General features: G+C 42.0%; 1 protein-coding gene across 1 annotated transcript in view; it reads right to left on the bottom strand.

Annotated features, from left to right (window-relative positions):
• The window catches only part of SFI1 (SFI1 centrin binding protein), a 90,017-nt gene extending 68,183 nt beyond the window's left edge, over nt 1-21,834 (bottom strand). The window contains 5 exon segments of the mRNA XM_046024146.1: nt 5,715-5,786; nt 8,158-8,331; nt 16,797-16,852; nt 16,855-16,925; nt 21,420-21,834. Coding sequence (XP_045880102.1) covers nt 5,715-5,786; nt 8,158-8,331; nt 16,797-16,852; nt 16,855-16,893 — 341 coding nt within the window. The 5' untranslated portion in view covers nt 16,894-16,925; nt 21,420-21,834.
• Between the last annotated feature and the right edge of the window lie 365 nt (nt 21,835-22,199).

Genomic DNA, 22,199 nt, shown 5'->3' with positions numbered 1-22,199 from the left:
AGGACAATTCACCTGCCTAACGGTAGGGAAAGCAGCTTGCACAGTGAAAAATGTTGGCGGTGGGTGGATATGGTGGAGGGAGCTTATGCTGGTCTCCTCTGTGTCTTTTCTTTAAAGATTTTATTTATTTATTTAGGGGAAAGAGCGAGTGAGACAGAAAGCACATGAGCAGGGGCAGAGGGAGAGGGAGAAGCAGACTCCCTGCTAAGCAGGGAGCCCGATGCAGAGCTCAATCCCAGGATCCTGGGATCATGACCTGAGCCAAAGGCAGACACTTAGCCGCCTGAGCCACCCAGGCACCCCCTTCTGTTTTGTTTTTTTTTTTAAAGATTGTATTTATTTATTCGATAGACAGAGATCACAAGTAGGCAGAGAGGCAGGCAGAGAGAGAGGAGGAAGCAGGCTCCCTGCCGAGCAGAGAGCCCAACGTGGGGCTCGATCCTTGGACCCGGGGATCACAACCTGAGCTGAAGGCAGAGGCTTTAACCCACTAAACCACCCAAGTGTTCCCCCTTTTCTTAAATAAATATTTTTATTTATTTATTTGAGAGAGAGAGAGATCACAAGTAGGCAGAGAGGCAGGCAAAGAGTGGTAGGGGGATCAGGGTCCCCACCAAGCAGACAGCTTGACGCAGGGCTCAATCCCAGGACCCTGAGATCATGACCTGAGCCGAAGGCAGAGGCTTAACCCACTGAGCCACCCAGGTGCCCCTCTTCTGTTGTTTCTATCAAGAAAGTAGGAAGCGGGGCGCCTGGGTGGCTCGGTGGTTTAGGCCGCTGCCTTCGGCTCAGGTCATGATCTCAGGGTCCTGGGATCGAGTCCCGCATCGGGCTCTCTGCTCGGCAGGGAGCCTGCTTCCCTCTCACTCTCTCTGCCTGCCTCTCCGCCTACTTATGATCTCTCTCTGTCAAATAAATAAACAACAAAAAAAAAAAAAAAAAAAAAGAAAGTAGGAAGCAAGGCCATTAGCTAAGAAATCTTAGGAAGAAAGCTTGATGAATTAAATACTATAGAAAGACATGACTGTTTTACTTACTTCTCAAGTTAGTAAAAAAAACTATTCAGGGGGCACCTGGTTGGCTCAGTGGGTTAAAGCCTCTGCCTTCTGCTCAGGTCATGATCCCGGGTCCTGGGATCGAGCCCCGCATCAGGCTCTCTGCTCAGCGGGGAGCCTGCTTCCCTTCCTCTCTCTCTGCCTGCCTCTCTGCCTACTTGTGATCTTTCTCTCTCTGTCAAATAAATAAATAAAATCTTTTAAATTTTTTTTTTAAGATTTTATTCATTTATTTGAGAGAGAATGAGTGAGAGACAGCATGAAACAGGAGAAGGTCAGAGGGAGAAGCAGACTCCCCAAGGAGCTGGGAGGCCGATGTGGGACTTGATCCTGGAAGTCCCGGATCATGACCTGAGCAGAAGGCAGTCGCTCAACCAACTGAGCCACCCAGGCGCCCTAAATAAAATCTTAAAAAGAAAACAAAACAAAACTGTTCAGATCTTCTCTTCAGGAAAGTGACTACCTCACATTTAAGACTACCTTAAATATGGACATATACTGCATTATTTTTGGTCATTTTTGGCTCAGTTTATTAATGATAAAAAATGCCAGTTAATAAGTTAAAACAATCTCCAAGAACATAAAGGCATTATTCTGCATTTTCTGGTATGAATTAATTCTCCTCTAATATTCCTAAAAGTGAGGAAAAAATGAAAAAAGACCAAAACAAACAAAAAAGCAAACATCAATATGTCCAATCTTCCCCAAAGTAACAACTCACTTGATTTAAAAAGAGATTACAAAATGAAAATAATAATAATAATAATAAAATAAAAAGAGATTATAACTTAAAGAAAAAAACCAAAACACCCTACCCTAAATTTCTAAGTCAACACAGTTATCAGAATTCTAATTCTGGTAATGCTTAGAGAACAAGCAGTATTCTTACTCTCTCATTTTACAATCTGAGAAACTAAGTCTCAGAGCCATAACTTTTCCCCAGGTCAAATAATTAGCTAGGGCATGGACTAGGCCCCAAACTCAGGTCTCCCAAATTCCAGTCCAGTATCATTCCTCCAGACCCTGCTACCACTCATGAACAAAGAAAGTAAAGAGTGCAACAGGATGATTTTATTTTTTTAAAAGATTTTATTTTTTTGACAGAGAGATCACAAGTAGGCAGAGAGGCCGACAGAGAGAGAGGGAATCAGGCTCCCTGTTGAGTAGAGAACCGGATGCGGGACCCGATCCCAGGACCCTGGAATCAAGACCTGAGCTGAAGGCAGAGGCTTTAACCCACTGAGCCACCCAGGCACCCTAACAGGATGATTTTAAAGCAGTATAATAGATATTGGTCACTGGCTAACACAACACCCACTGTCAAGCCTCTGCTTCCTCACGGGCATCTGGTGCAGAAGCTGGAAAGGTTTCTTTCCCAGCCACCTCTGTAGCAAAAGGCAGTCAGTAACATAGCTCAGACAATGAGGCAGAAGCAGAGGGGCACCTGGGGAACTCAATGGGTTAAAGCCTCTGCCTTTGGCTCACGTCATGATCCCAGGGTCCTGGAATTGAGCCCAACATCGGGCTCCCTGATCAGCGGGGAGCCTGCTTCCCCCGTGCTCTCTCTCTGCCTGCCTCTCTACCTACTTGCGATCTCCGTCTATCAAATAAATAAATAAAATCTTAAAAAAAAAAAAAAAAAGAAGCAGAATGCAACTGAAGGTTTCCAGGAAAGTTTTATTTTCCTGAGTAAAAGAGAGACCTGATGCTACCCTTCCCTACTCCTTCCTGTGTAAGACAGAACAGTCATTTTGCAACAATGCAGTGTCATCTCTGAGGAAAAAGGGCCAATACTTTAAAAATGGTGAACTCGAAAGGTACTAAGAGCCTGAGTCTCCGATGGGCTCCCTGAGCAGCTAAATGAACACCAACCTCCAGACTGCTTACAAGAAAAAGCAAATCCCAATTTGTTAAACACCCTGTCAGACTTTCTCTTACTTCGAGTTGAATGCATTTCTTTTCTTTTTTTTAAGATTTTATTTATTTATTTGATAGATAGAGAGCACAAGTAGGCGGGGGCAGGTGGAGCAGGATCCCCACCGAGTGGAGAGCCTGATGCAGGGCCTATTCCCAGGACCTTGAGATCACGACCCAAGCCAAAGGCAGAGGCTTAATCTACTGAGCCCCCCACGCGCCCCCCCCCGAATGCATTTCTAATATAATCAGCATTTCCCAAGTACTGGGACTATAAATGGGATTACTTAAACAAACATTTCTAGTTAAATATGGGTCAAATAATAAGTTAAATAAATGTGAATAGGAAAAGAACTTGGGGAAGATAGTGGATGGGACAACAGAGGTTTCCAGACTCTAAATCCCCAAAAAACACAAACAGCAACCATGTAGCAAAACCAAAAATTCACGTTATCAATTACATCAAAACCATGGGACATGTTATCCCCATAAAACCAAAATGCGAGGAGGTGAAGACAAAAGACCTGCATGGTTTTAACATTTCTACAGGAGAAAGAAGGAGCAAGGAGGTTGGCATCCAAGGAACCTGAGAATGGGGGGAAAAAAACCCAAAATAGCCAATAAGTGGTCACTGCAAATTGCAAAGTCTCCACCTGAGACTGGCAGCTGAACCTGAGAGGAGTTTTCTCTACTCCACTACCAGGGCTCATGTAAACAGAACTGAAACAGTTGGAGCAGTCCTGCCCCTAGTCTCAGAACCAACATGCCAGGCTCCCTTTTAGGCCAGAGCTTCAGAATGAGGAAAACCTGCTGGAAGTATAATAGAAATTGAGCAGGAGATGCATAAGAGAGATGAAGAAAGAGAGGATCAGACCAAGTGTTTTAGGAGAATAGAACCAGGATATCCCAAAGAGCAAGGTGCCATATTTTTCAATACTACAAATGAGACAGAAGTGAGAGCTCTGTGAAATCGGAAAGTTAACTGATCTTGCCTCATTCTAAAAAGTCCAGAAGATCAATTCCACATAAAAAGGAGCAACAAAATATTTGAGGTCAAATCCTCCACGAAGTTATTTTATGGGAAAGCAAAAGGAGAATCACATGCCTATAGACAAAGAAAATATGCCAGAAAGATGTGTCCACAAAACAAAGCAAAAATACAAAACCCTGTCAGCTATTATCTCAGAATGACCTAAAAGACTTTAAGAAAATAAATCCATACCTAGGCATATCATATTAAAACTCTGAAAAATAAGATAATGAATATTCAAAACAGCAATAATTAGACTAACAACTCACAAATGGAAGCCATAAGACAATGAACTACCTTCAAAATGCTGGGGAAGAAACTGGCAACCTAGATTTCTCTATGCAGTGACATATCCCTTAAAAACGAAAGTGAAATAAAAACATTTTTAGGCAAAATCTGAGAGAATTCATCACAAGCAGATCTATTCTGAAGCAAACGATCAGGCTGTTCCAATGACATAAGGAAAATAATCACAGATGGAAACCTGAAGACACGGGGAAAAAACAGGGAGGATAAGTGTGTGAATAAATTTAAGTGAATTTTAGCTGTATAAAACAAGAAAAAATAATGTTTTACAGATTTTCAAATATAAACAGAATTAAAATACCTTACAGAAAGGGTATATAAGTCAGGAGGGGTGACAAACAGAGTTAAAGGTTTTAAGGACCCTGCCTTGTTTGGGAAGAGGGCAAAAGGGCCTATTAACATTAGACACTGATAAATTAAACATATATATGTTATGCTTTAGGGCAGTCATGAAAAGAAGAATAAAAGTTTGGGGGTGGGTAATAAATAGAATATTCAACTGAATTAAAAACAACAACAACAAAAACTTTATTTGAAGGTATTAAAAAGCTACCAAGCAAGTGAAAAAGGACAGGGCCAAGGTCCAGGAGAAGAAGGAAAAGCAGAGGTGAACTCTGCCTAACCTATGAGGCTGGGACTGGTAAAGACACACAAAGGAGATGGGAAGAGCATGGCCCCCCACAGGGTATATGCAACGATTTCAGAGGACACCCACAGACCAAATTTGCTTAAAAGACTTGGATGATGTTCCAGATTAGAAAAGCCACAACGTCAGAAAAATGAAAAAATAAAGTTGTAATAAGGGAAAGTAGAGAGGTTAAGAGCCCACAACATTTCCGTTTTTAACAAAATGCTTACATCTCAATGGCTGCCAATTTTTCCTCTGCAATATACCCTACACGGCCCCTTGTCTCCAACCCCACCGGCTCCTGCATGGGTCCCTGACCCTGGTGGCCCCCACTGCAATCCGCTCTTCCCTCTTTGTGCTGCAGTTGAAGCAATTTTAACCAAACCTGCAGCAGGGGGCAGTGGCCCATACAAAGTGAAGCTGGGGCACAGGGACTTTTTAGACTAAAATTTCACTCCTTTTGCCAACGCCAACTTTCCCCCCCAGGTTCTATCCTAGATCAAGTCAATGTGGTCAGTCCGTGAAAGAGATTATTTACTTCTGGGCAAATCCTTTTTTTCAGAGAGGGTCTTAGCTACCCTGGTTTACTTAGGATTCCTTCATACACCCATTGGGTCAAACTAGTGCGTGTTAGGTTACCATTGTATCATATGACTGCTAGAGGCTGGGGGCAAGGGAGGAGAATGTAACACATGCCATAACAAAGGTTACATATGGGCTTACTACAGAACAAAAACCTAGAATAAACTCAGAGGAATTTGGTTTTCTGAGCCAATACTACCTGGCTTTAGAGGGAAATACTCTTCCAAAAGTCATTCGAATCCACAAATATAAGAACTTTCTGGCCATGCATCTGAAAGAAGGAAAGAAAGGATATATACATACACATTTTTAAAATTCCATTTGACTTATTTCATCAATTTTCTGGAAAGCAGAGGGACATTAATGTCCCACGGAGAGATATGCTGGCATGAGTCAAAAGGTCAATCATAGGGGCACCTGGGTGGCTCAGTGGGTTAAGCCTCTGCCTTCAGCTCAGGTCATGATCTCAGGGTCCTGGGATCGAGCCCCACATCGGGCTCTCTGCTCAGCGGGGAGCCTGCTTCCTCCTCTCTCTCTGCCTGCCTCTCTGCTTACTCGTGATCACTCTCTGTCAAATAAATAAATCTTTAAAAAAAAAAAAAAGGTCAATCATAGCTATTCTTGCATCAAATAGAGCATAGGATGGACAGATTTATAAAGCCAAGATCAAGCAGACTGTTTTATTATTTTTATTTTTATAAGTAATCTCTACCCTCATTGGGGGGCTCCAACTCACAACCCTGAGATCAAGAGTCATATGCTTTACCAACTGAGCCAGCCAGGCAACCCCCAAGCCGATTATTTTTGAAAAATACTTTCAATATAAAGTCTTTTGTCAATAAAGACTTCAGAGTCGAGGAAAAGGAAGCAAGTACATGAAAATGTTTTTATTCACATTATTCTTACTGCCCAAAACACCTAGCAAATGCCCACTTACCTATCAAGGTAAGAGACACTGTAGGTAATCTCTACACCTTCAATGCCTGTTCCTATGTGAAGCCTTCCTGGACCATGCCCAACCCAAACACGGTGAGTAGTCTTGTACCCTCAACACCCCGATTTAACCCTTAGTATAATATAATGTTATGACACCAAATCACAGTAATCGGCTCACAGGGGACCTGTTGTTCCCTCTGCACTGTAAGCCCTTGAGAATGGGGACCGAGTCTTACAGTATCTCAAGTACCTAGCACAGCGCCTGGTACACATACAGAAAAGGTGGCTTGTCTCGGCCAGTTAGTCTCCAGGATTCAGCTTGGAACACTCTTCTTCTTCTGTGGCTTATTCATACATTATCCTTTAAGACTCATCTTAAACCCCACTTCCTCCAGGAAGTTCCTCCGGCTACACTAGTGGGGCTGTTCTACCCACATGGGCCTGCAAGCACCACATCCTCTCGTCTTCTAGCATTTAACCTGCTTTCTTGGTGGGACTTGGTGAGACTCGGTCAAGCCTACATGATTTTAAGCCTTCGGGAGGTCATGGACTACGAATGTCTTATTCACCTTATATGGTCACCATCTAGCACAACACCTGGCCAAGTAGGCACCTGATAAATTTTTTTGGTAGTTTTATGGCTTTATTAACACAAATACGCATATAAGCTATCTATTCATTTTCTTCACTGTGCAGCTTGGTATTGGGATCGGTGGCTCTGATGACCAGCTGGGCTGCTCTTTCCACAGTGGCTTTGTGCTTCTTAAAGGAGACACTGTGAGTAATCTCTACACAGTAAGATTTGTTGCACATCGCAGAGCTTCAGCCTCCCTGACACTGTGGGCTAGGAACTTCCGGAAACCAATGGGCACATGTGCTTGGTATTCTTGTTGTTCCCGTAACATATGCTGGGCATCAAGATCTGGCCCTTGAATCTTCTGTGCACCCTACTGTCAATGCCTCTGTGTTTCTTCCAGTTGTGCTTAATTTTGACATATCTGGTGCCAGATAAATTTCTTGGTCCTCTTTTAACAATTTTGGGCTTCACCAGAGGTCGGAGGAAGGCCATGATGCTGAGTAGGAGATGGCTGCCACGTCCTCAGGAAGAGAAAGCCTGATAAATTTTTGTTGAGGGCACCTGAGTGGCTCAGTTGGTTAAGTGTCTGCCTTTGGCTCAGGTTATGATCCAGAGTCCTGGGATCGAGCCCCAAATTGGGCTCCCTGCTCAGTGAGGAGTCTGCTTCTCCCTCTCCCTCCATCCCTTCCCCCTTGCTCCTGCTTTCTTGCTTCTTTCTCTCTCTCCCCCTAAAATAAATAAAAATCTTTTAAAAATTTTTTTCCTGAATGAATAAATGTGTTTGATAGACCTAATCAAGAGGAGTGGAAAATGATAATTTTTCTCAGACTATGTTTAGACTTTTTCTGGAAGACTCTTTATAGCTTACACATTGTGGGTACAACTAGAGAATGGGAATGAATGATAGACTTAAAGTCTGTAGATTCCTAAATATCCTTTTCTTCTGAACATTCTGCCACAAAGAGTAGGCCTCAAAGTCTCTGACTAATTGAGATAGGACATGTTCTGGCCGGTCGACGAGGAAGACTGGATGTCATTCACACCAGAATAAGAATCATCCCCTCATTTTAACCAAGAAGAGTGAACAGTGGAAAAGCCACTGCAGGCAGGAAACAACTTGCAAGCTCACCTGACACGCAATTCTCGTAACCGGTTCCTTCGGGTCCAACCATGTGAGGCAGGATACTGAACTGGATGAGTGGCACAAGGTATCTCACTCCGGATCCCAGAGAAGGCAGAAGACTTCTGGTTGGCCAGCACCTTTGGAGGATAAGTTTTCTTAACTGCACCATCCTTAAGAGACCTTAAATTTGAGGAGCAATGGGGAAAGGAGAGAATCAAGTTATCTCTGCAGGTGATGCAAATATCTTTTGATGCACAAGGGAAATTAAATAGATAAGCAAAATGAGACTGACTGAGAGTAACTATGCTTCAAGAACAATAAGCAGCCCGACCTCTGACAAAAATACCTCCCATTCACAATGGGTGAGCCAAACATCCCCAAGGCTACCCCCTAGATTCAGTGATGATTAGATAGAAGGACTCAGAACTCAGCATATAGTTGCCCTCACGGATATGACTTATCACACAAGAGGGCACAAAGCAAAATCAGTAAAGAGAAAAGGGGTAGGGGACAAAGACTGCCAGAAATCAGGTGCATGCTTCCAAGAGTCCTCTCCCAGTGGAGCCACACAGAATACCCTTAATTCATCATCAAGACTGCATGGTACTGGCACAAAAACAGATATGTAAATCAATGGAACAGAATAGAGAGCCCAGAAATAGACCCTCAACTCTATGGTCAACTAATCTTCGACAAAGCAGGAAAGAATGTTCATTGGAAAAAAGACAGCCTCTTCAACAAATGGTGTTAGGAAAATTGGAAAGCCACATGCAGAAAAATGAAATTGGACCACTTCCTTACACCCACACATGAAAACAGACTCAAATGGATGAAGGACCTCAAATGTGAGAAAGGAATCCATCAAAATCCTTGAGGAGAACACAGGCAGCAACCTCTTCAACCTCAGCCGCAGCAACATCTTCCTAGGAACATCGCCAAAGGCAACGGAAGCAAGGGCAAAAATGAACTACTGGGATTTATATTATCAAGATCAAAAGCTTTTGCACAGCAAAGGAAACAGTTAACAAAACCAAAAGACAACTGACAGAATGGGAGAAGATATTTGCAAACGACATATCAGATAAAGGGCTAGTGTCCAAAATCTATAAGGAACTTAGCAAACTCAACACCCAAGGAACAAATAATCCAATCAAGAAATGGGCAAAGGACATGAACAGACATTTCTGCAAAGAAGACATCCAGATGGCCAACAGACACATGAAAAAGTGCTCCACAACACTCGGCATCAGGGAAATACAAATCAAAACCACAATGAGATACCACCTCACACCAGTCAGAATGGCTAAAATTAACAAGTCAGGAAATGACAGATGCTGGCGAGGATGCAGAGAAAGGGGAACCCTCCTACACTGTTGGTGGGAATGCAAGCTGGTACAACCACTCTGGAAAACAGCATGGAGGTTCCTCAAAATGTTGAAAATAGAGCTACCTTACGACCCAGCAATTGTACTACTGGGTATTTACCCTAAAGATACAAAAGTAGTGATCCGAAGGGACACGTGCACCCGAATGTTTATAGCAGCAATGTCTACAATAGCCAAACTATGGAAAGAACCTAGATGTCCATCAACAGATGAATGGATAAAGAAGATGTGGTATATATATACAATGGAATACTATGCAGCCATCAGAAGAAATGAAATCTTGCCATTTGTGACGACGTGGATGGAACTAGAGGGTATCATGCTTAGTGAAATAAGTCAATCGGAGAAAGACAACTATCATATGATCTCCCTGATATGAGGACGTGGAGATGCAACATGGGGGGTTAGGGGGATAGGAGAAGAATAAATGAAACAAGATGGGATTGGGAGGGAGACAAACCATAAGTGACTCTTAATCTCACAAAACAAACTGAGGGTTGCTGGGGGGAGGGGGGGTTGGGAGAGGGGGAGTGGGGTTATGGACATTGGTGAGGATATGTGCTCTGGTGAGTGCTGTGCAGTGTGTAAACCTGGCGATTCACAGACCTGTACCCCTGGGGATAAAAATACATTATATGTTTATAAAAAAATAAATAAATAAATAAATAATTTTTAAAAAATAACAAGCTTATAGGCACAGAGAACAGACTGGTGGTTGCCAAATGCAGGGGTGGGGGTGGGTGATCAAAATGGTTGAAGGAGAGATGCCCTTCAACGGATGAATGGATAAGGAAGATGTGGTCCATATACACAATGGAGTATTATGCCTCCATCAGAAAGGATGAATACCCAACTTTTGTAGCAACATGGACGGGACTGGAAGAAATTATGCTGAGTGAAATAAGTCAAGCAGAGAGAGTCAAGTATCATATGGTCTCACTTATTTGTGGAGCATAACAAATAACATGGAGGACATGGGGAGATGGAGAGGAGAGGGAGTTGAGAGAAACTGGAAGGGGAGATGAACCATGAGAGACTATGGACTCTGAAAAACAACCAGAGGGTTTTGAAGGGGCGGGGAGGGGGGGGGTGGGAGGTTGAGGAACCAGGTGGTGGGTAATAGGGAGGGCACGTACTGCATGGAGCACTGGGTGTGATGCCAAAACAATGAACACTGTTATGCTGTAAATAAACAAATAAACAAACAAAAAATAATAAAAAAATAATAAATATCTTAAAAAAACAAAAAAACAAAAAACAAAAAAAATGGGTGAAGGAGTCAAATGCTACAAACTGCCAGTTATAAAAGAAGTAGGTTATGTGATGATATAGTTAATAATTGTACTGCATATTTAAAAGTTGCTAGGAGGGGCGCCTGGGTGGCTCACTGGGTTAAAGCCTCTGCCTTTCGCTCAGGTCATGATCTCAGGGTCCTGGGATCGAGCCCCGCATCGGGCTCTCTGCTCAACGGGGAGCCTGCTTCCTCCTCTCTCTCTGCCTGCCTCTCTGCCTAGCTGTGATTTCTCTCTGTTAAATAAATAAAATATTTAAAAAAAAAATAAAAGTTGCTAGGAAAGTAAATCTTAAAAGTTCACATCACAAGAAAAAATTCTGTAACTATGTATGGTGAAAGATGTTAACTAGACTTATAGTGGTGAGCAGTTCCTGATACACACAAATACGGAATCATTATGCTGTACACCTGAAACTAACATAACGTTGTACCTCAATTACACCCCAATAAAAACTTAAGAAAAAAAAAAGGACCTAGCATTCCTTTTTCATCTCAGCTGAGAATGTGCCTGTTAAGAAACTCAAATCTTATAAGGCTCTACACATGTCTGAGAATGACCCCGAGAGCTGAGAGATCTGGGGGTTAAAATAAATTCTGGAAATTGGGGCAGAAATTATGTGAATTCACAAATTCAGAATCTACAAATGAGGATCATCTATATATATTTCTATAGACTAACAATAAACAAAAAATAAAGCTATTTATATACTGTTTTCAAACCACAAACACCAAGCACAGGAGTAAATCTAACAAAAGTTGCAGGGGTGCCTGAGTGGCTCTGTCGGTTAAGCGTCTGACTCTAGGATGGAGCCTGTGTCGGCCTCCCTGCTCAATAGGAAGTCTGCTTGTCTACCTCTCCCTTTGCCCCTCTCCCTCCCCCTGCTCACTCTCTGTCTTTCTCAAATAAATAAATAAATCTTTTTTAAAAAGTTGTAAACATTTGGGTTGTCTGGCTAGCTCAGTAGAGCATGCAACTCTTGATCTTGGGATTGTGAGTTCAAGCACCATGTTGGGTGAAGGGCTTACTGGAGGGGAAAAAAAAAAGCTGTAAACTTTTTTATTTTTAAAGATTTTATTTATTTATTCGACAGAGAGAGAGATCACAAGTAGGCAGAGAGGTAGGCAGAGGGAGGGGAGGAAGCAGGCTCTCCGCCAAGCAGAGAGCCTGATGCGGGGCTCGATCCCAGGACCCTAAGACCATGACCCGAGCCAAAGGCAGAGGCCCAACCTATTGAGCCACCCAGGTGCCCCTGTAAACATTTTTATTGGGAAAATTTTAGGACTCACCAAAATTGTTATTTTTCCCAACCTGATCTATAGCTTCAAAGTAGTCCCAATTAAAACCCCAACAGTTTTTGTTTAATCCCAACTAAAACCCCAACAGCACACCCACATATGGCCAGTGAGAGCACAAGCTGGTACAACCAATTTAGAAAACCGTTACCCAGCAAAATTGAAGATTCTCTTCTCTTGTGGCCCTGCAACCTATTCCCAATTATATACCCAAAACAGTGGTTATCAAAGTGTGATTCCCAAAACGGCATCAGCATCAACTGAGAACTTACTAGAAATACAAATCTTTGGGCGTCACCCCAGATCTGCTGAATCAGAACTCCAATGGTGGAGTCCAGCAATCTGTGTTTACCAAACTCTCCAGGGCATTCTGCTGCAGGCTCAAACTTGAGAACCACTGTGTGCCAAACTATGCATATGAGAATGTCCATCACATTCAAAAACTGCTCAACAAGAGAATTGATAAACTGTGTATATTCTTATAATGTATCACAGAGCAAGGAAAATGAGCAAATTACAACTATGGACTTCATATCACATGAAGGAATCTTAAAATCTGAAGAGAAAGAATCAAGACATACATACAATATGATTCCATTTATATAAAGGCAAAGAGGGAAAACTAAACTATATTGTTTTGGAACGCATACTTAACTGGTAAAAATATAAAGAAATTTGCAAAAGTGATTACTATTAAGGTAGGACACTGGTTTAATCTAGAGAAGTGGGTGTGATTAGGAAAGAATACTAGAAAAAGGGATTTCTGAAGTGTTGACAATACACTATTTCTTTACGGTGTGATAGTTCCATGTTTGTTTCAAAATGATATAATAAACAGTATATTTTATGTACCTTTCTGAATCTAAACTGTGCTATCTAACTGTTTAAAATTTTTTTTTAAAGCAAATACATTCTCTTCTCAAGGTCCCACATCTAAAGTCGTAAAGCAATTGGGGAAAAGTTAGAGGCTACAGAGCTTCATTTTAAGCCATGGTTAATTTGCTTCAGAGTATACAATGAGGCAGATCACGCTGGAAACACCATCAGGGTGCTGATTCAGCTTTCAAGGATCCCTTTTCCATAGGATCAGCAGGGGCAGACCTCAGCAGCCATGCTGGAACTCCATGACCTTTCTCCAAGTCCTGATGGATTAGAGCAGGAGAAGAAATCTGACTCACGCTGGACCAACCAGATTCATCCACCCAGGACTGAATTTGGAGCTGAGACACAGACTGGACAGGAGTTGGACTGAAACACCAATATGGCACCACTCAGAAGGAAGAGTCCAAACAACTGCTGGATAGGTCCTTCCCACTATACCCTGGCTTCTACCTTGCCCAAGGAATAGTAGGTTCCACAAAAAATTTCTGTGTTAGTATCATAGGTTGCAAGCAATAAGAATCCAATTCAAATTGGAATAATTCTTATATATTGTAATATAATAATATAATATTAAAATGCATTACATGTATAATAATATAATCTCATATATTATAGTAATTCTTAATCGGAATAATTCAATAAATTCTTATTGTAAGCAATAAGAATCCAATTCAAATTGGAATAAGGAAAAAAGAGTGTAACAACAGTAAAGGTCATTCAACAAAACTGACAACCCTTTAGCAAGTTACTAACAATAGGAATGAAAGAGAGGACATTACCATCAATTTTTCATAAATTGAAATAAAGTCTATTTGATTAGAAAAAAAATGTAAAGGAATACTATGAACTCTCTGCCAACAAATTAAATAACTGACATGAAATGAATGCATTTTCAGAAAGACACAAATTACCAAAATTGGCTCAAGAAGAAGTAGAAACTCTGAACAGACCTATAACAAGTGAAGAAATTTAGTTAGTAATTAAAATGTTTCCTACAAAGAAAAGCCCAGGTCCAGATGGCTTCACTGATGAATTCTATCAAATATTTTAAAAAGAAATGATGACAATATTCTATAAATTCTTCCAGAAAATAAAGGAGGAAGGAACACTTCCAAATTCATTCTTTGAGCCAGTATCAGACCCTGATACCAAAGACAGACAAAAATACACACACAATGGGGCACATGGGTGGCTCAGTCAGTTAAGTGTCTGCCTTCAGCTCAGGTCATGATCCTGGAGTCCCGGGATCAAGCCCCATGCCAGGCTCCTGCTCACCGGGGAGTCTGCTTCTCCCTCTCCCTCTGCTCCTCCCCACTGGTGTTCTCTCTCAAATAAATCTTTAAAAAAAAAAAATCACACACACACACCAATCTAATAAACAGAACTGTTAGCACAAAATTCCTCTAAATATATTAGTAAACCAAATCCAACGTAGAAAACCATACAAAAAACACCATGCACTAGTTGGATTTATCCTAGGAATGCAAGGTTAGTTTAACATCTGAAAACCAATGTAATATACCCTATTAATAAAGGACAAAAACCACAAGATCATTTTTGAGATGCAGAAACACCATTTGACAAAATCCAACACTGGTCATGATAAGAATTCCCAAGATTCCCAAAGAAAACTGATGATATACTAAAAACAGGATAATGTGAGGATGGCATATTTACAACGGTGTGGGTATAGAGGAACCACAAGGGAAAGTGCAGGAACCTGAAGCTAGTAGAGTCTAAGCTGGTGCCACCTCTAGGCCCAAAGGGATAAGAAAAGGAAAAAACTACCAGAACACAGAAGGAGAGTCAGAGTCTGTTGCCTTACAAGGTGCTCTGTGAGCTTCAGGGGAGGGACACAGCCAACCCAAAATATCTTCCAAGGAGGGAGCCAAGGGAATAAATACTCTGGCTTCATTCTTCTCCCTCCCTCATTACCTCCTGCTGACCTCCTCTTTGGCTAATCTCCGGCAGTGAGTGGAGATTAGATATCCAGCACAAAGAGGTAATTCTCTAGCTCTTGCACTCTGGAAGAATTCTGCAATAGCTCTTTAAGAACTAGAATTGGTGTCTCAGCATTGTTAGATCTTCCTTCTTCTCTCAATGTGCTGACCTCCTTACCAGCACAAGGTTCTGTTGCCTCTGCTTGGTGGATACTATAACAGCTGCCCCAGCAACCTCAGCAATAGAGAGCAACCCTCTCTTTAAATGGCTGTCTCAGCTTTCTGGGGGGCTGGGGGGAACCCTGATTGGCCTCTGCAGTCACATGCCCACCCCTGAACCAATCACTGTGCCCAGGGCAGTGGGACACTCATGACTGGCCAGCTACAAGCCATATACCCACCCCTGTGAGTCTGAGGTCTGTTAGTAAACTGCACTCTTTCTTGTAAATTCCTTCCTTCTGTCAAGACTAGCTAGAGCTGGATTCTGCTATTTGGAATCAAAAGAACCTTCATCTAGGCTGAAAGTAACCATGGTCAAAAGCAGGAGAAAGATCCAACATCCAGTCAGCCTTGGGTGTTAGAACTTTCAACCTCAGGATGTCCCAAACACCAAAAAAGGAATCTTTGGAGAAATCAAAACTACTGGGGAAATGGAGGGCCCACAGCTGCTCCACCTTGCACCACAAACCGCAATTCCCAGTGCTTCTTTCCTGGCGCCATGCTGGCATCCCCACAACCTATGAGATGCTCAAGGAGGAACATAAGGTGGCTGTACTCCGGGAGTCCTAGAGATCAGCTCCCTTGGCAACCACCATGATCAACACCCACAGCAAGATGTCATTGCCCAACCACACTGCCCAGTCCCACTTCAACAGAATCATGAACTTGTGCTTCCTGGGCTTCATGGCATACACCTACTCCATGAAGTCTAATGACCAGAAGATGGTGGGTGATGTGACTGGGACCCAGGCCTATGCCTCCACCACCAAGTGCCTGAACATCTGGGCCATGGTCTTGGGCCCCCTTCTGATGATTATGTTCATCAGTATTTCTTTTTTAAAGATTTTATGTAGGGATGCCTGAGTGGCTCAGTCAGTTAGGCGTCTGCCTTAGGCTCCGGTCATCCATGACCCCAGGGTTCTGGGATCGAGTCCCATATCCAGCTCCCTGCTCAGTGGGGAACCTGCTTCTCCCTCTGCCTGCTGCTCCCCCTGTTTATGTACTCTCTCTCTCTGACAAATAAATAAAATCTTTTTAAAAATAAAAAATAAAGATTTTATTTATGACAGAGAGTGAGCGAGCATGAGCAAGGAATGGGGGCTGAGTGAGAAGCAGATTCCCCACTAAGAAGGGAGCCTGACATTCATCATTATTTTTGCCACTGGCTCACTTATAATTTTCTAGGCAATTTCAGAGAACATAAAATATTATGGAAGCTATTAGTAGCTGCCCATGGTCTGAGGCTGTCACTCCTTTCACAGCATTTTATATACACATCTGCAACTGAATTCAATAAAGCATTTGTGGGTGGGGGGAAAAAAGGAACTTCCAATCTCAGCAAAATCACCCCCATTCTTGCTCAAAATCGTAATTTTAATGATGGATATTCCCACACTCTCAAAATGGAACAAAATCCTTTTGAACTGTAACATTAAGTATGAAATGTACATTATACTCTAGATGAGAAACCCAAAATATCAACAAAAAAACCTTACCCAAAGTTCCTTTCTCACCACTCATGATTGAGGCAGAAACTACTTTTTTATTACCATTTTTACACACAAAATGTTTACAGGTTTTTATATGGGCCACAATTTCAGTTACCTTTTTTTATCAAGTCCTATCACGCACCTGGAGTCTATTTTCCTCTGCATTCTCTGTTTACTTCTATTTTGATGGAAATTCAGCAGCGGCTTGATATACACTTCTTAGTGAGCGGGTTCTTCATGAATCAAAAAGTCTTTTATCTTCCCCTTCTAACTGTAGAGAAAGAGGGAAAAGGGGAGTAAATTATCTGAGCCATATTTCTGAACAGCTACATGCTAGTTCCTAATCTCCTCTTAATTCAACACTAGATGAACATGGCAAGTCTCTGAAATTTTTTAATGCATTTTTAAAAAGTTATTTTATTTTATAAGAAAGGAAACTGGGAGGAGAGAGGATGACACTCAAAAGGCTATAACTGGCTCATTTTTCTTGTCCCACTGATGCTCTAAGACCTCCAACTTCCCTTTGTAAGAACACTAGGAGAGGCCTAGATTTCCTATTTTTTGCCTAGATTAACTTTTTTGGTTGTCAGTGTTACCTCTAAGAATCTCTGGGCAGTTTTGGTCAATAGTAAATTACTGTGTACAGTTTCCATTTGCATTTGGTGATAATTTCTACCAGTAATTTTCATCATGAACCAAATAAGCAACATAGTTTTTATTTATTTTTTAGCACAAAGAATAGCACTGTTGTGGGTTGGACAGCAATGTTGTGGGTTGAATCGTGTCCCCCAACCCCGAGTACCTATGAATTGACCTGACTTGGAAATTCTTTGAAGATGTAATTAAGATGAGGTCACACGGGAGTAAAGTGGGCCCTTAATCCAATATGATTGGCATCTTTATAAAAAGAGGAGATGAGGGCCGCCTGGATGGCTCAGTCGGTTAAGCGGCTGCCTTCTGCTTGGGTCATGCAGTAGGTGAATGCCATGAACCTAGGAAGCACAAGTTCATGAAGATTTTGTTGAAGAGGGACTGCGCAATGTGGTTGGGCAATGATGTCTTGCTGCGGGTGTCCTGGGATCAAGCCCCACATCAGGACCCCTGCTCAGCAGGGAGTCTGCTTCTACCTCTCATTCTTCCTCTGTGGGCTCTCTCTCTCTCTCTCTCAAATAAATAAAATCTTAAAAAAAAAAGAAGAGATGAGACACAGGGACAGATACACACAGAAAGGAGAATGCCATGTGAAGACAGACATACAGTTAAAACAGCATGTGATAATGAAAGCAGAGACTAGAATGATGTGCCCACAAGCTGAGGAACACCAAGGACTGCTGGCAACACCGGAAGCTAAGAGAAACGCACAAAACAGATCCTCCTCCAGAGCCTCCAGAAAGAGGATGGCCCTGTTGACATCTTGACGTCAGATTTCTAGTTTCCAGAACTACAAGACAATACATTTCTGTTGTTTATAAGCGACCAAGTGTATATTACTTTGTCAGAGCAGTCTTTGGAAACAAATTCAAGTAGAAAGAAAAAGGAGTTAAGTACGTGGTGGAAGAAGGCTAATAGGGTGGACTTGTCCTATGTGTAATTGTGAGTAACTGTGAGGCATTTATAGTAAGACATTTATTCTAAAAGAATGAAATCACCCTTCATAACTAAGGTCACATATTTCAATGACAATCAGAGAAGGAATTAGCCAGAAAAGAGAGTTAATCCATACAAAATGAATAATCCTTATTGAGATCAAACATTTGTCCTCCTCCTCTTTCTGGTATCACACTCCAAGTAACTATTTCGGTAAATAAAGGATAATTCAAACTGGGATTTTTGATTAAATACTGCTATAATAAATGGGTCACTGTCTTGGATTTATGTCTTGTTATAATGATTCTCTGGAATACCTAGAGTGGGATACGAATGAGAAGGAGGCCCACAGAATCGAAGAACTCAGAGCTAGAAGGAACAAGGAATGGCTCCTAGAATTGTAGCCACAGGCCACAGATGTGGGGACTAAATGGAAGTCTACATAGTAAGCATTTGGGGCCCCTAGTCTCCTTCCCAACCCTGCCAGGCAGGTTATCTAGCTCCTTCTCCACACCCTGCTTCCAGAATTCTGGCAGCTTGACTGGTATCTCCGTCAGAGACTGAAAGTATCTTTGTAGAAGAAGCCAAGAACTAAAAGCCTCAAGATTCTCACATCTGTGCCCCACCTCACTCAATGAAAAAGCAGGCTTGTCCCTAAAGAGAAGCTCACAAATCTACAAGTCCTGCTCTGACACTGGGAGTTTCTAACTAATTTCTCAGGTGCTGACACTTATGTATGAATGGATAATCAAGACTCACAAGACATTTGGATGTGACCTCCAGCAAGAAAGAGACCAAAGCAAACAAAGAACTCTGAGGAAATTCATGACCTGTAATGTACTCCTACCAAGAATTTGAATCTAAATATCATCAGACCTCATCCACAACTAAGTATCAACTTATAGAAAATACAGGGAACAAATAAAAATGGTTCTTCAATCAGCAAAATCGATGACGTAGGAAATGTCACAGGACTAATAACCCAGTTCCCTCAACAAATAAACTGCAAAAGAAAGAGGCGGAAACTTACACATTAAAAAACACTTAAGATGTAGATCAGTCAAAGGCTATGTATGGACCTTGGATCTTCGTTTTAACTAACTACAAACCAACTCTCAAACAAAAAATGCTAAACAATCAGGGAAACTTAAGCTTAAAATTTTTTCTAATCTAAAAAATATTTTAATGAGTTATTAAAGAATTACTATTTTGGGGGGGTGCATGGGTGGCTCAGTTGGTTGGGTATCAGACTCTTGATCTCAGCTCAGGGGATGGGGAGAGGGAGAGAGAGAATTTCGAGCAGACTCCACGCTGAGCTCTGAGCTCGTTGCCCAAGACAGGGCTCAATCTCACAACACTGAGATCAAGACCTGAGCTGAGATCAAGAGTTGGATACCCACAACTGAGCCAAGAGAACTTAAAACAAATGTCTATACAAAAATTTGTATATGGGGGCACCTGGGTGGCTCAGTCATTAAGCATCTGCCTTCAGCTCAGGTTATGATCTCAGGGTCCTGGGATCAAGCCCCGCATCAGGCTCCCGGCTTGGCCAGAAGCCTGCTCCTCCCTCTCCCACTTGCCCTACTTGTGTTCTCTCACTCTGTCTGTCAAATAAATAAAATCTTAAAAAAAAACTTGTATATGAATGGTAACAGCAACATTATTAATAATAATATTAATTTGGCTATTAATAATAGCCAAAAAAAGTGAAAGCCCAAATGTTCACCAACTCATGGTGAACAAAATATGGCATATCCATACAATCCATAGTTAAATATCACACAACCATAAAAAGAAATGCAGTACTATTACATGTTAAAACATGGATGCATACTGGCACATGCTAAGGGAAAGAAGCCAATCACAAAGACCATATAGCATATGATTCCACTTATATGAAATGTCCAGAACAGATAAATCTACAGAGTCATAAAGTAAATTTCTGGCTGCCTAGGGCCTGGAAGGATTGAAGGGAAATAGGGAGTGACTCCTAACATTAAGGGTTTCTTTTCAGGATGAAGAAAATGTTCTAAAATTGATTATGGTGATGGTTGCATAACTGATTAAAAACCAATGAACACTTTCAATTGGTGAATTGTATTCTATGTGAATTATTTTGCAATAAAACTGTTAAAAGAAGAAAAGGAAGATGTGAAAAAGTAGAAGCAGTAGTTATTAAAGGAAAATGTATCCCAAAACCAAGGAAGCAAATTGAGGGGGAAACAAGGAACCCAGGCAAAAGCGAATTCAACATAAGGGAATAGCAAAAAGAAGCAAATCCCATGATAGATGAGAAAAGAAGTTTCAGGATTAGAATTGAGGACAGCAGGCATAGAGCCACCAGATCATTTTAGAGCAGAGAAGGATCTCCAAGAAAAAGATGAAATGGACAGTTTTGAGAGTAATTTTGCAAAAAAAAAAAAAAAAATTAGACGGGCATATGAGAAATGCTGCTACATTCAGGAAGAAAATTTAATCTGGGCCTGAATACTAGGCAAATGAGAAAATAATAGAATAATAGAATGTACAAGAAAGAACAGTTGCTAAACTCTGCTTGGTATAGCTGTGAAATGTTATAAAACACTGACCACTAATTCAAAAATAAATTAATACATAACCACACTGGTGAGAGGATGGAAGGAAAACTGTGAGCTAAGTATTTATCTTCCACGAATAACAGTGGACACTTTATGTGTAAAACTAAAAAATCAGGAAATACCGCCGATAAGGATATTTACTTCCAACTTATAAAGATCAGGAGAAACAGCTGGTATAATGTAAATTATAACTGGGGCATGGGGCTATGTTCTATTATAAGCTTTTAATACTGGGTTTTAAAGTCATGTATGGTAACTTGAAAAATTAAAGAAGTTTCTACAGCATTTTGCAGCTGCTAACAATAACTGAGAAATCAACGATCCTAGTAAAGAAAAGCGAGGAAAGACCTAAATTTATATCTTTAAGCCCCCAAACAGTTTCGACTACTTCTTCCAGGAATCCTTCTCTGACACCTCCAAGCCTCATACTTTCATGGCATTTAGGCGGGTACCATGAAATCTAAAACAAATAGATTAAAAAAACAAAAAAACAAAAAACCACTTATGGAGAGGATACTACTCTGTGTCAGGTATAGATAGTACTAAGCATTTTCCATTATAAGCTGACTTTTAACAACCACCTGAACAGGGGGTAGCCATTTCGTCTTACAGACGAAGTATCTAATTGAGATCATTAGCTAAGTGGTAGGGTTGGGACTGTTACGCAGGTCCCTAACATCATTCGCTCAACAAATATTTACTATGCATCTGCACAGGCTGACAAGAAACCTGAACGGCCTCCCATGAGATAAAAACGAAGCATTTATCTCCCGCTGCTGGGGAGGCTTCGCTGTTGTTGTCTTGCTGGCCCTCTGGGTTCAGAGGAGGTCCCCGAGATTTGTGCACACTCGCCCCTAGCTAGCCACGCAGGAGAGATCCAGAAACTCCTGATTCGGATCCGCGCACGAGCCTTGCATCGACGCAGGCACCGCTATCCGCCTGCAGCACCGGACGCGCGGGAGTAAGTGGTGCCCAGTGGCCCCGGCGACTAAACGCTGAAGGGAGCAGCACCCGGCAAGAAGGACGCATGCGTCGGGCGAGGAAGGAGGGTTCCGAAAGTTCTCCGCACTCTCTTCACACCTCTTCCACTCCCAGATCACGGTCTGTGGGCAGGCAGCTTCGCCAGCACTCCTGGACAAGGAAGCGGAGGCACGGAGTAAAGAGTCACAGGGTCCGCTCGAGGGACGTGCGCTCGCCGCTGGACTCCAAACCGAGGAGGCCGAGCCACTCACAGGCTGGAAACAATATACTGGGCCTCATACCTCACAAGCCGAGCTCTCGCCTCGCGAAGTCCCAGCGAGAGTATGCACACGCGCCCCAGTGCTCCTCTGACCCGCGGGACCCACAACCACCTCAGCACT

Source organism: Meles meles, chromosome 12 (assembly GCF_922984935.1).
Source record: "Meles meles chromosome 12, mMelMel3.1 paternal haplotype, whole genome shotgun sequence".
Lineage (NCBI taxonomy): Eukaryota > Metazoa > Chordata > Mammalia > Carnivora > Mustelidae > Meles > Meles meles.
This window is presented reverse-complemented; position numbering and strand designations above follow the sequence as displayed.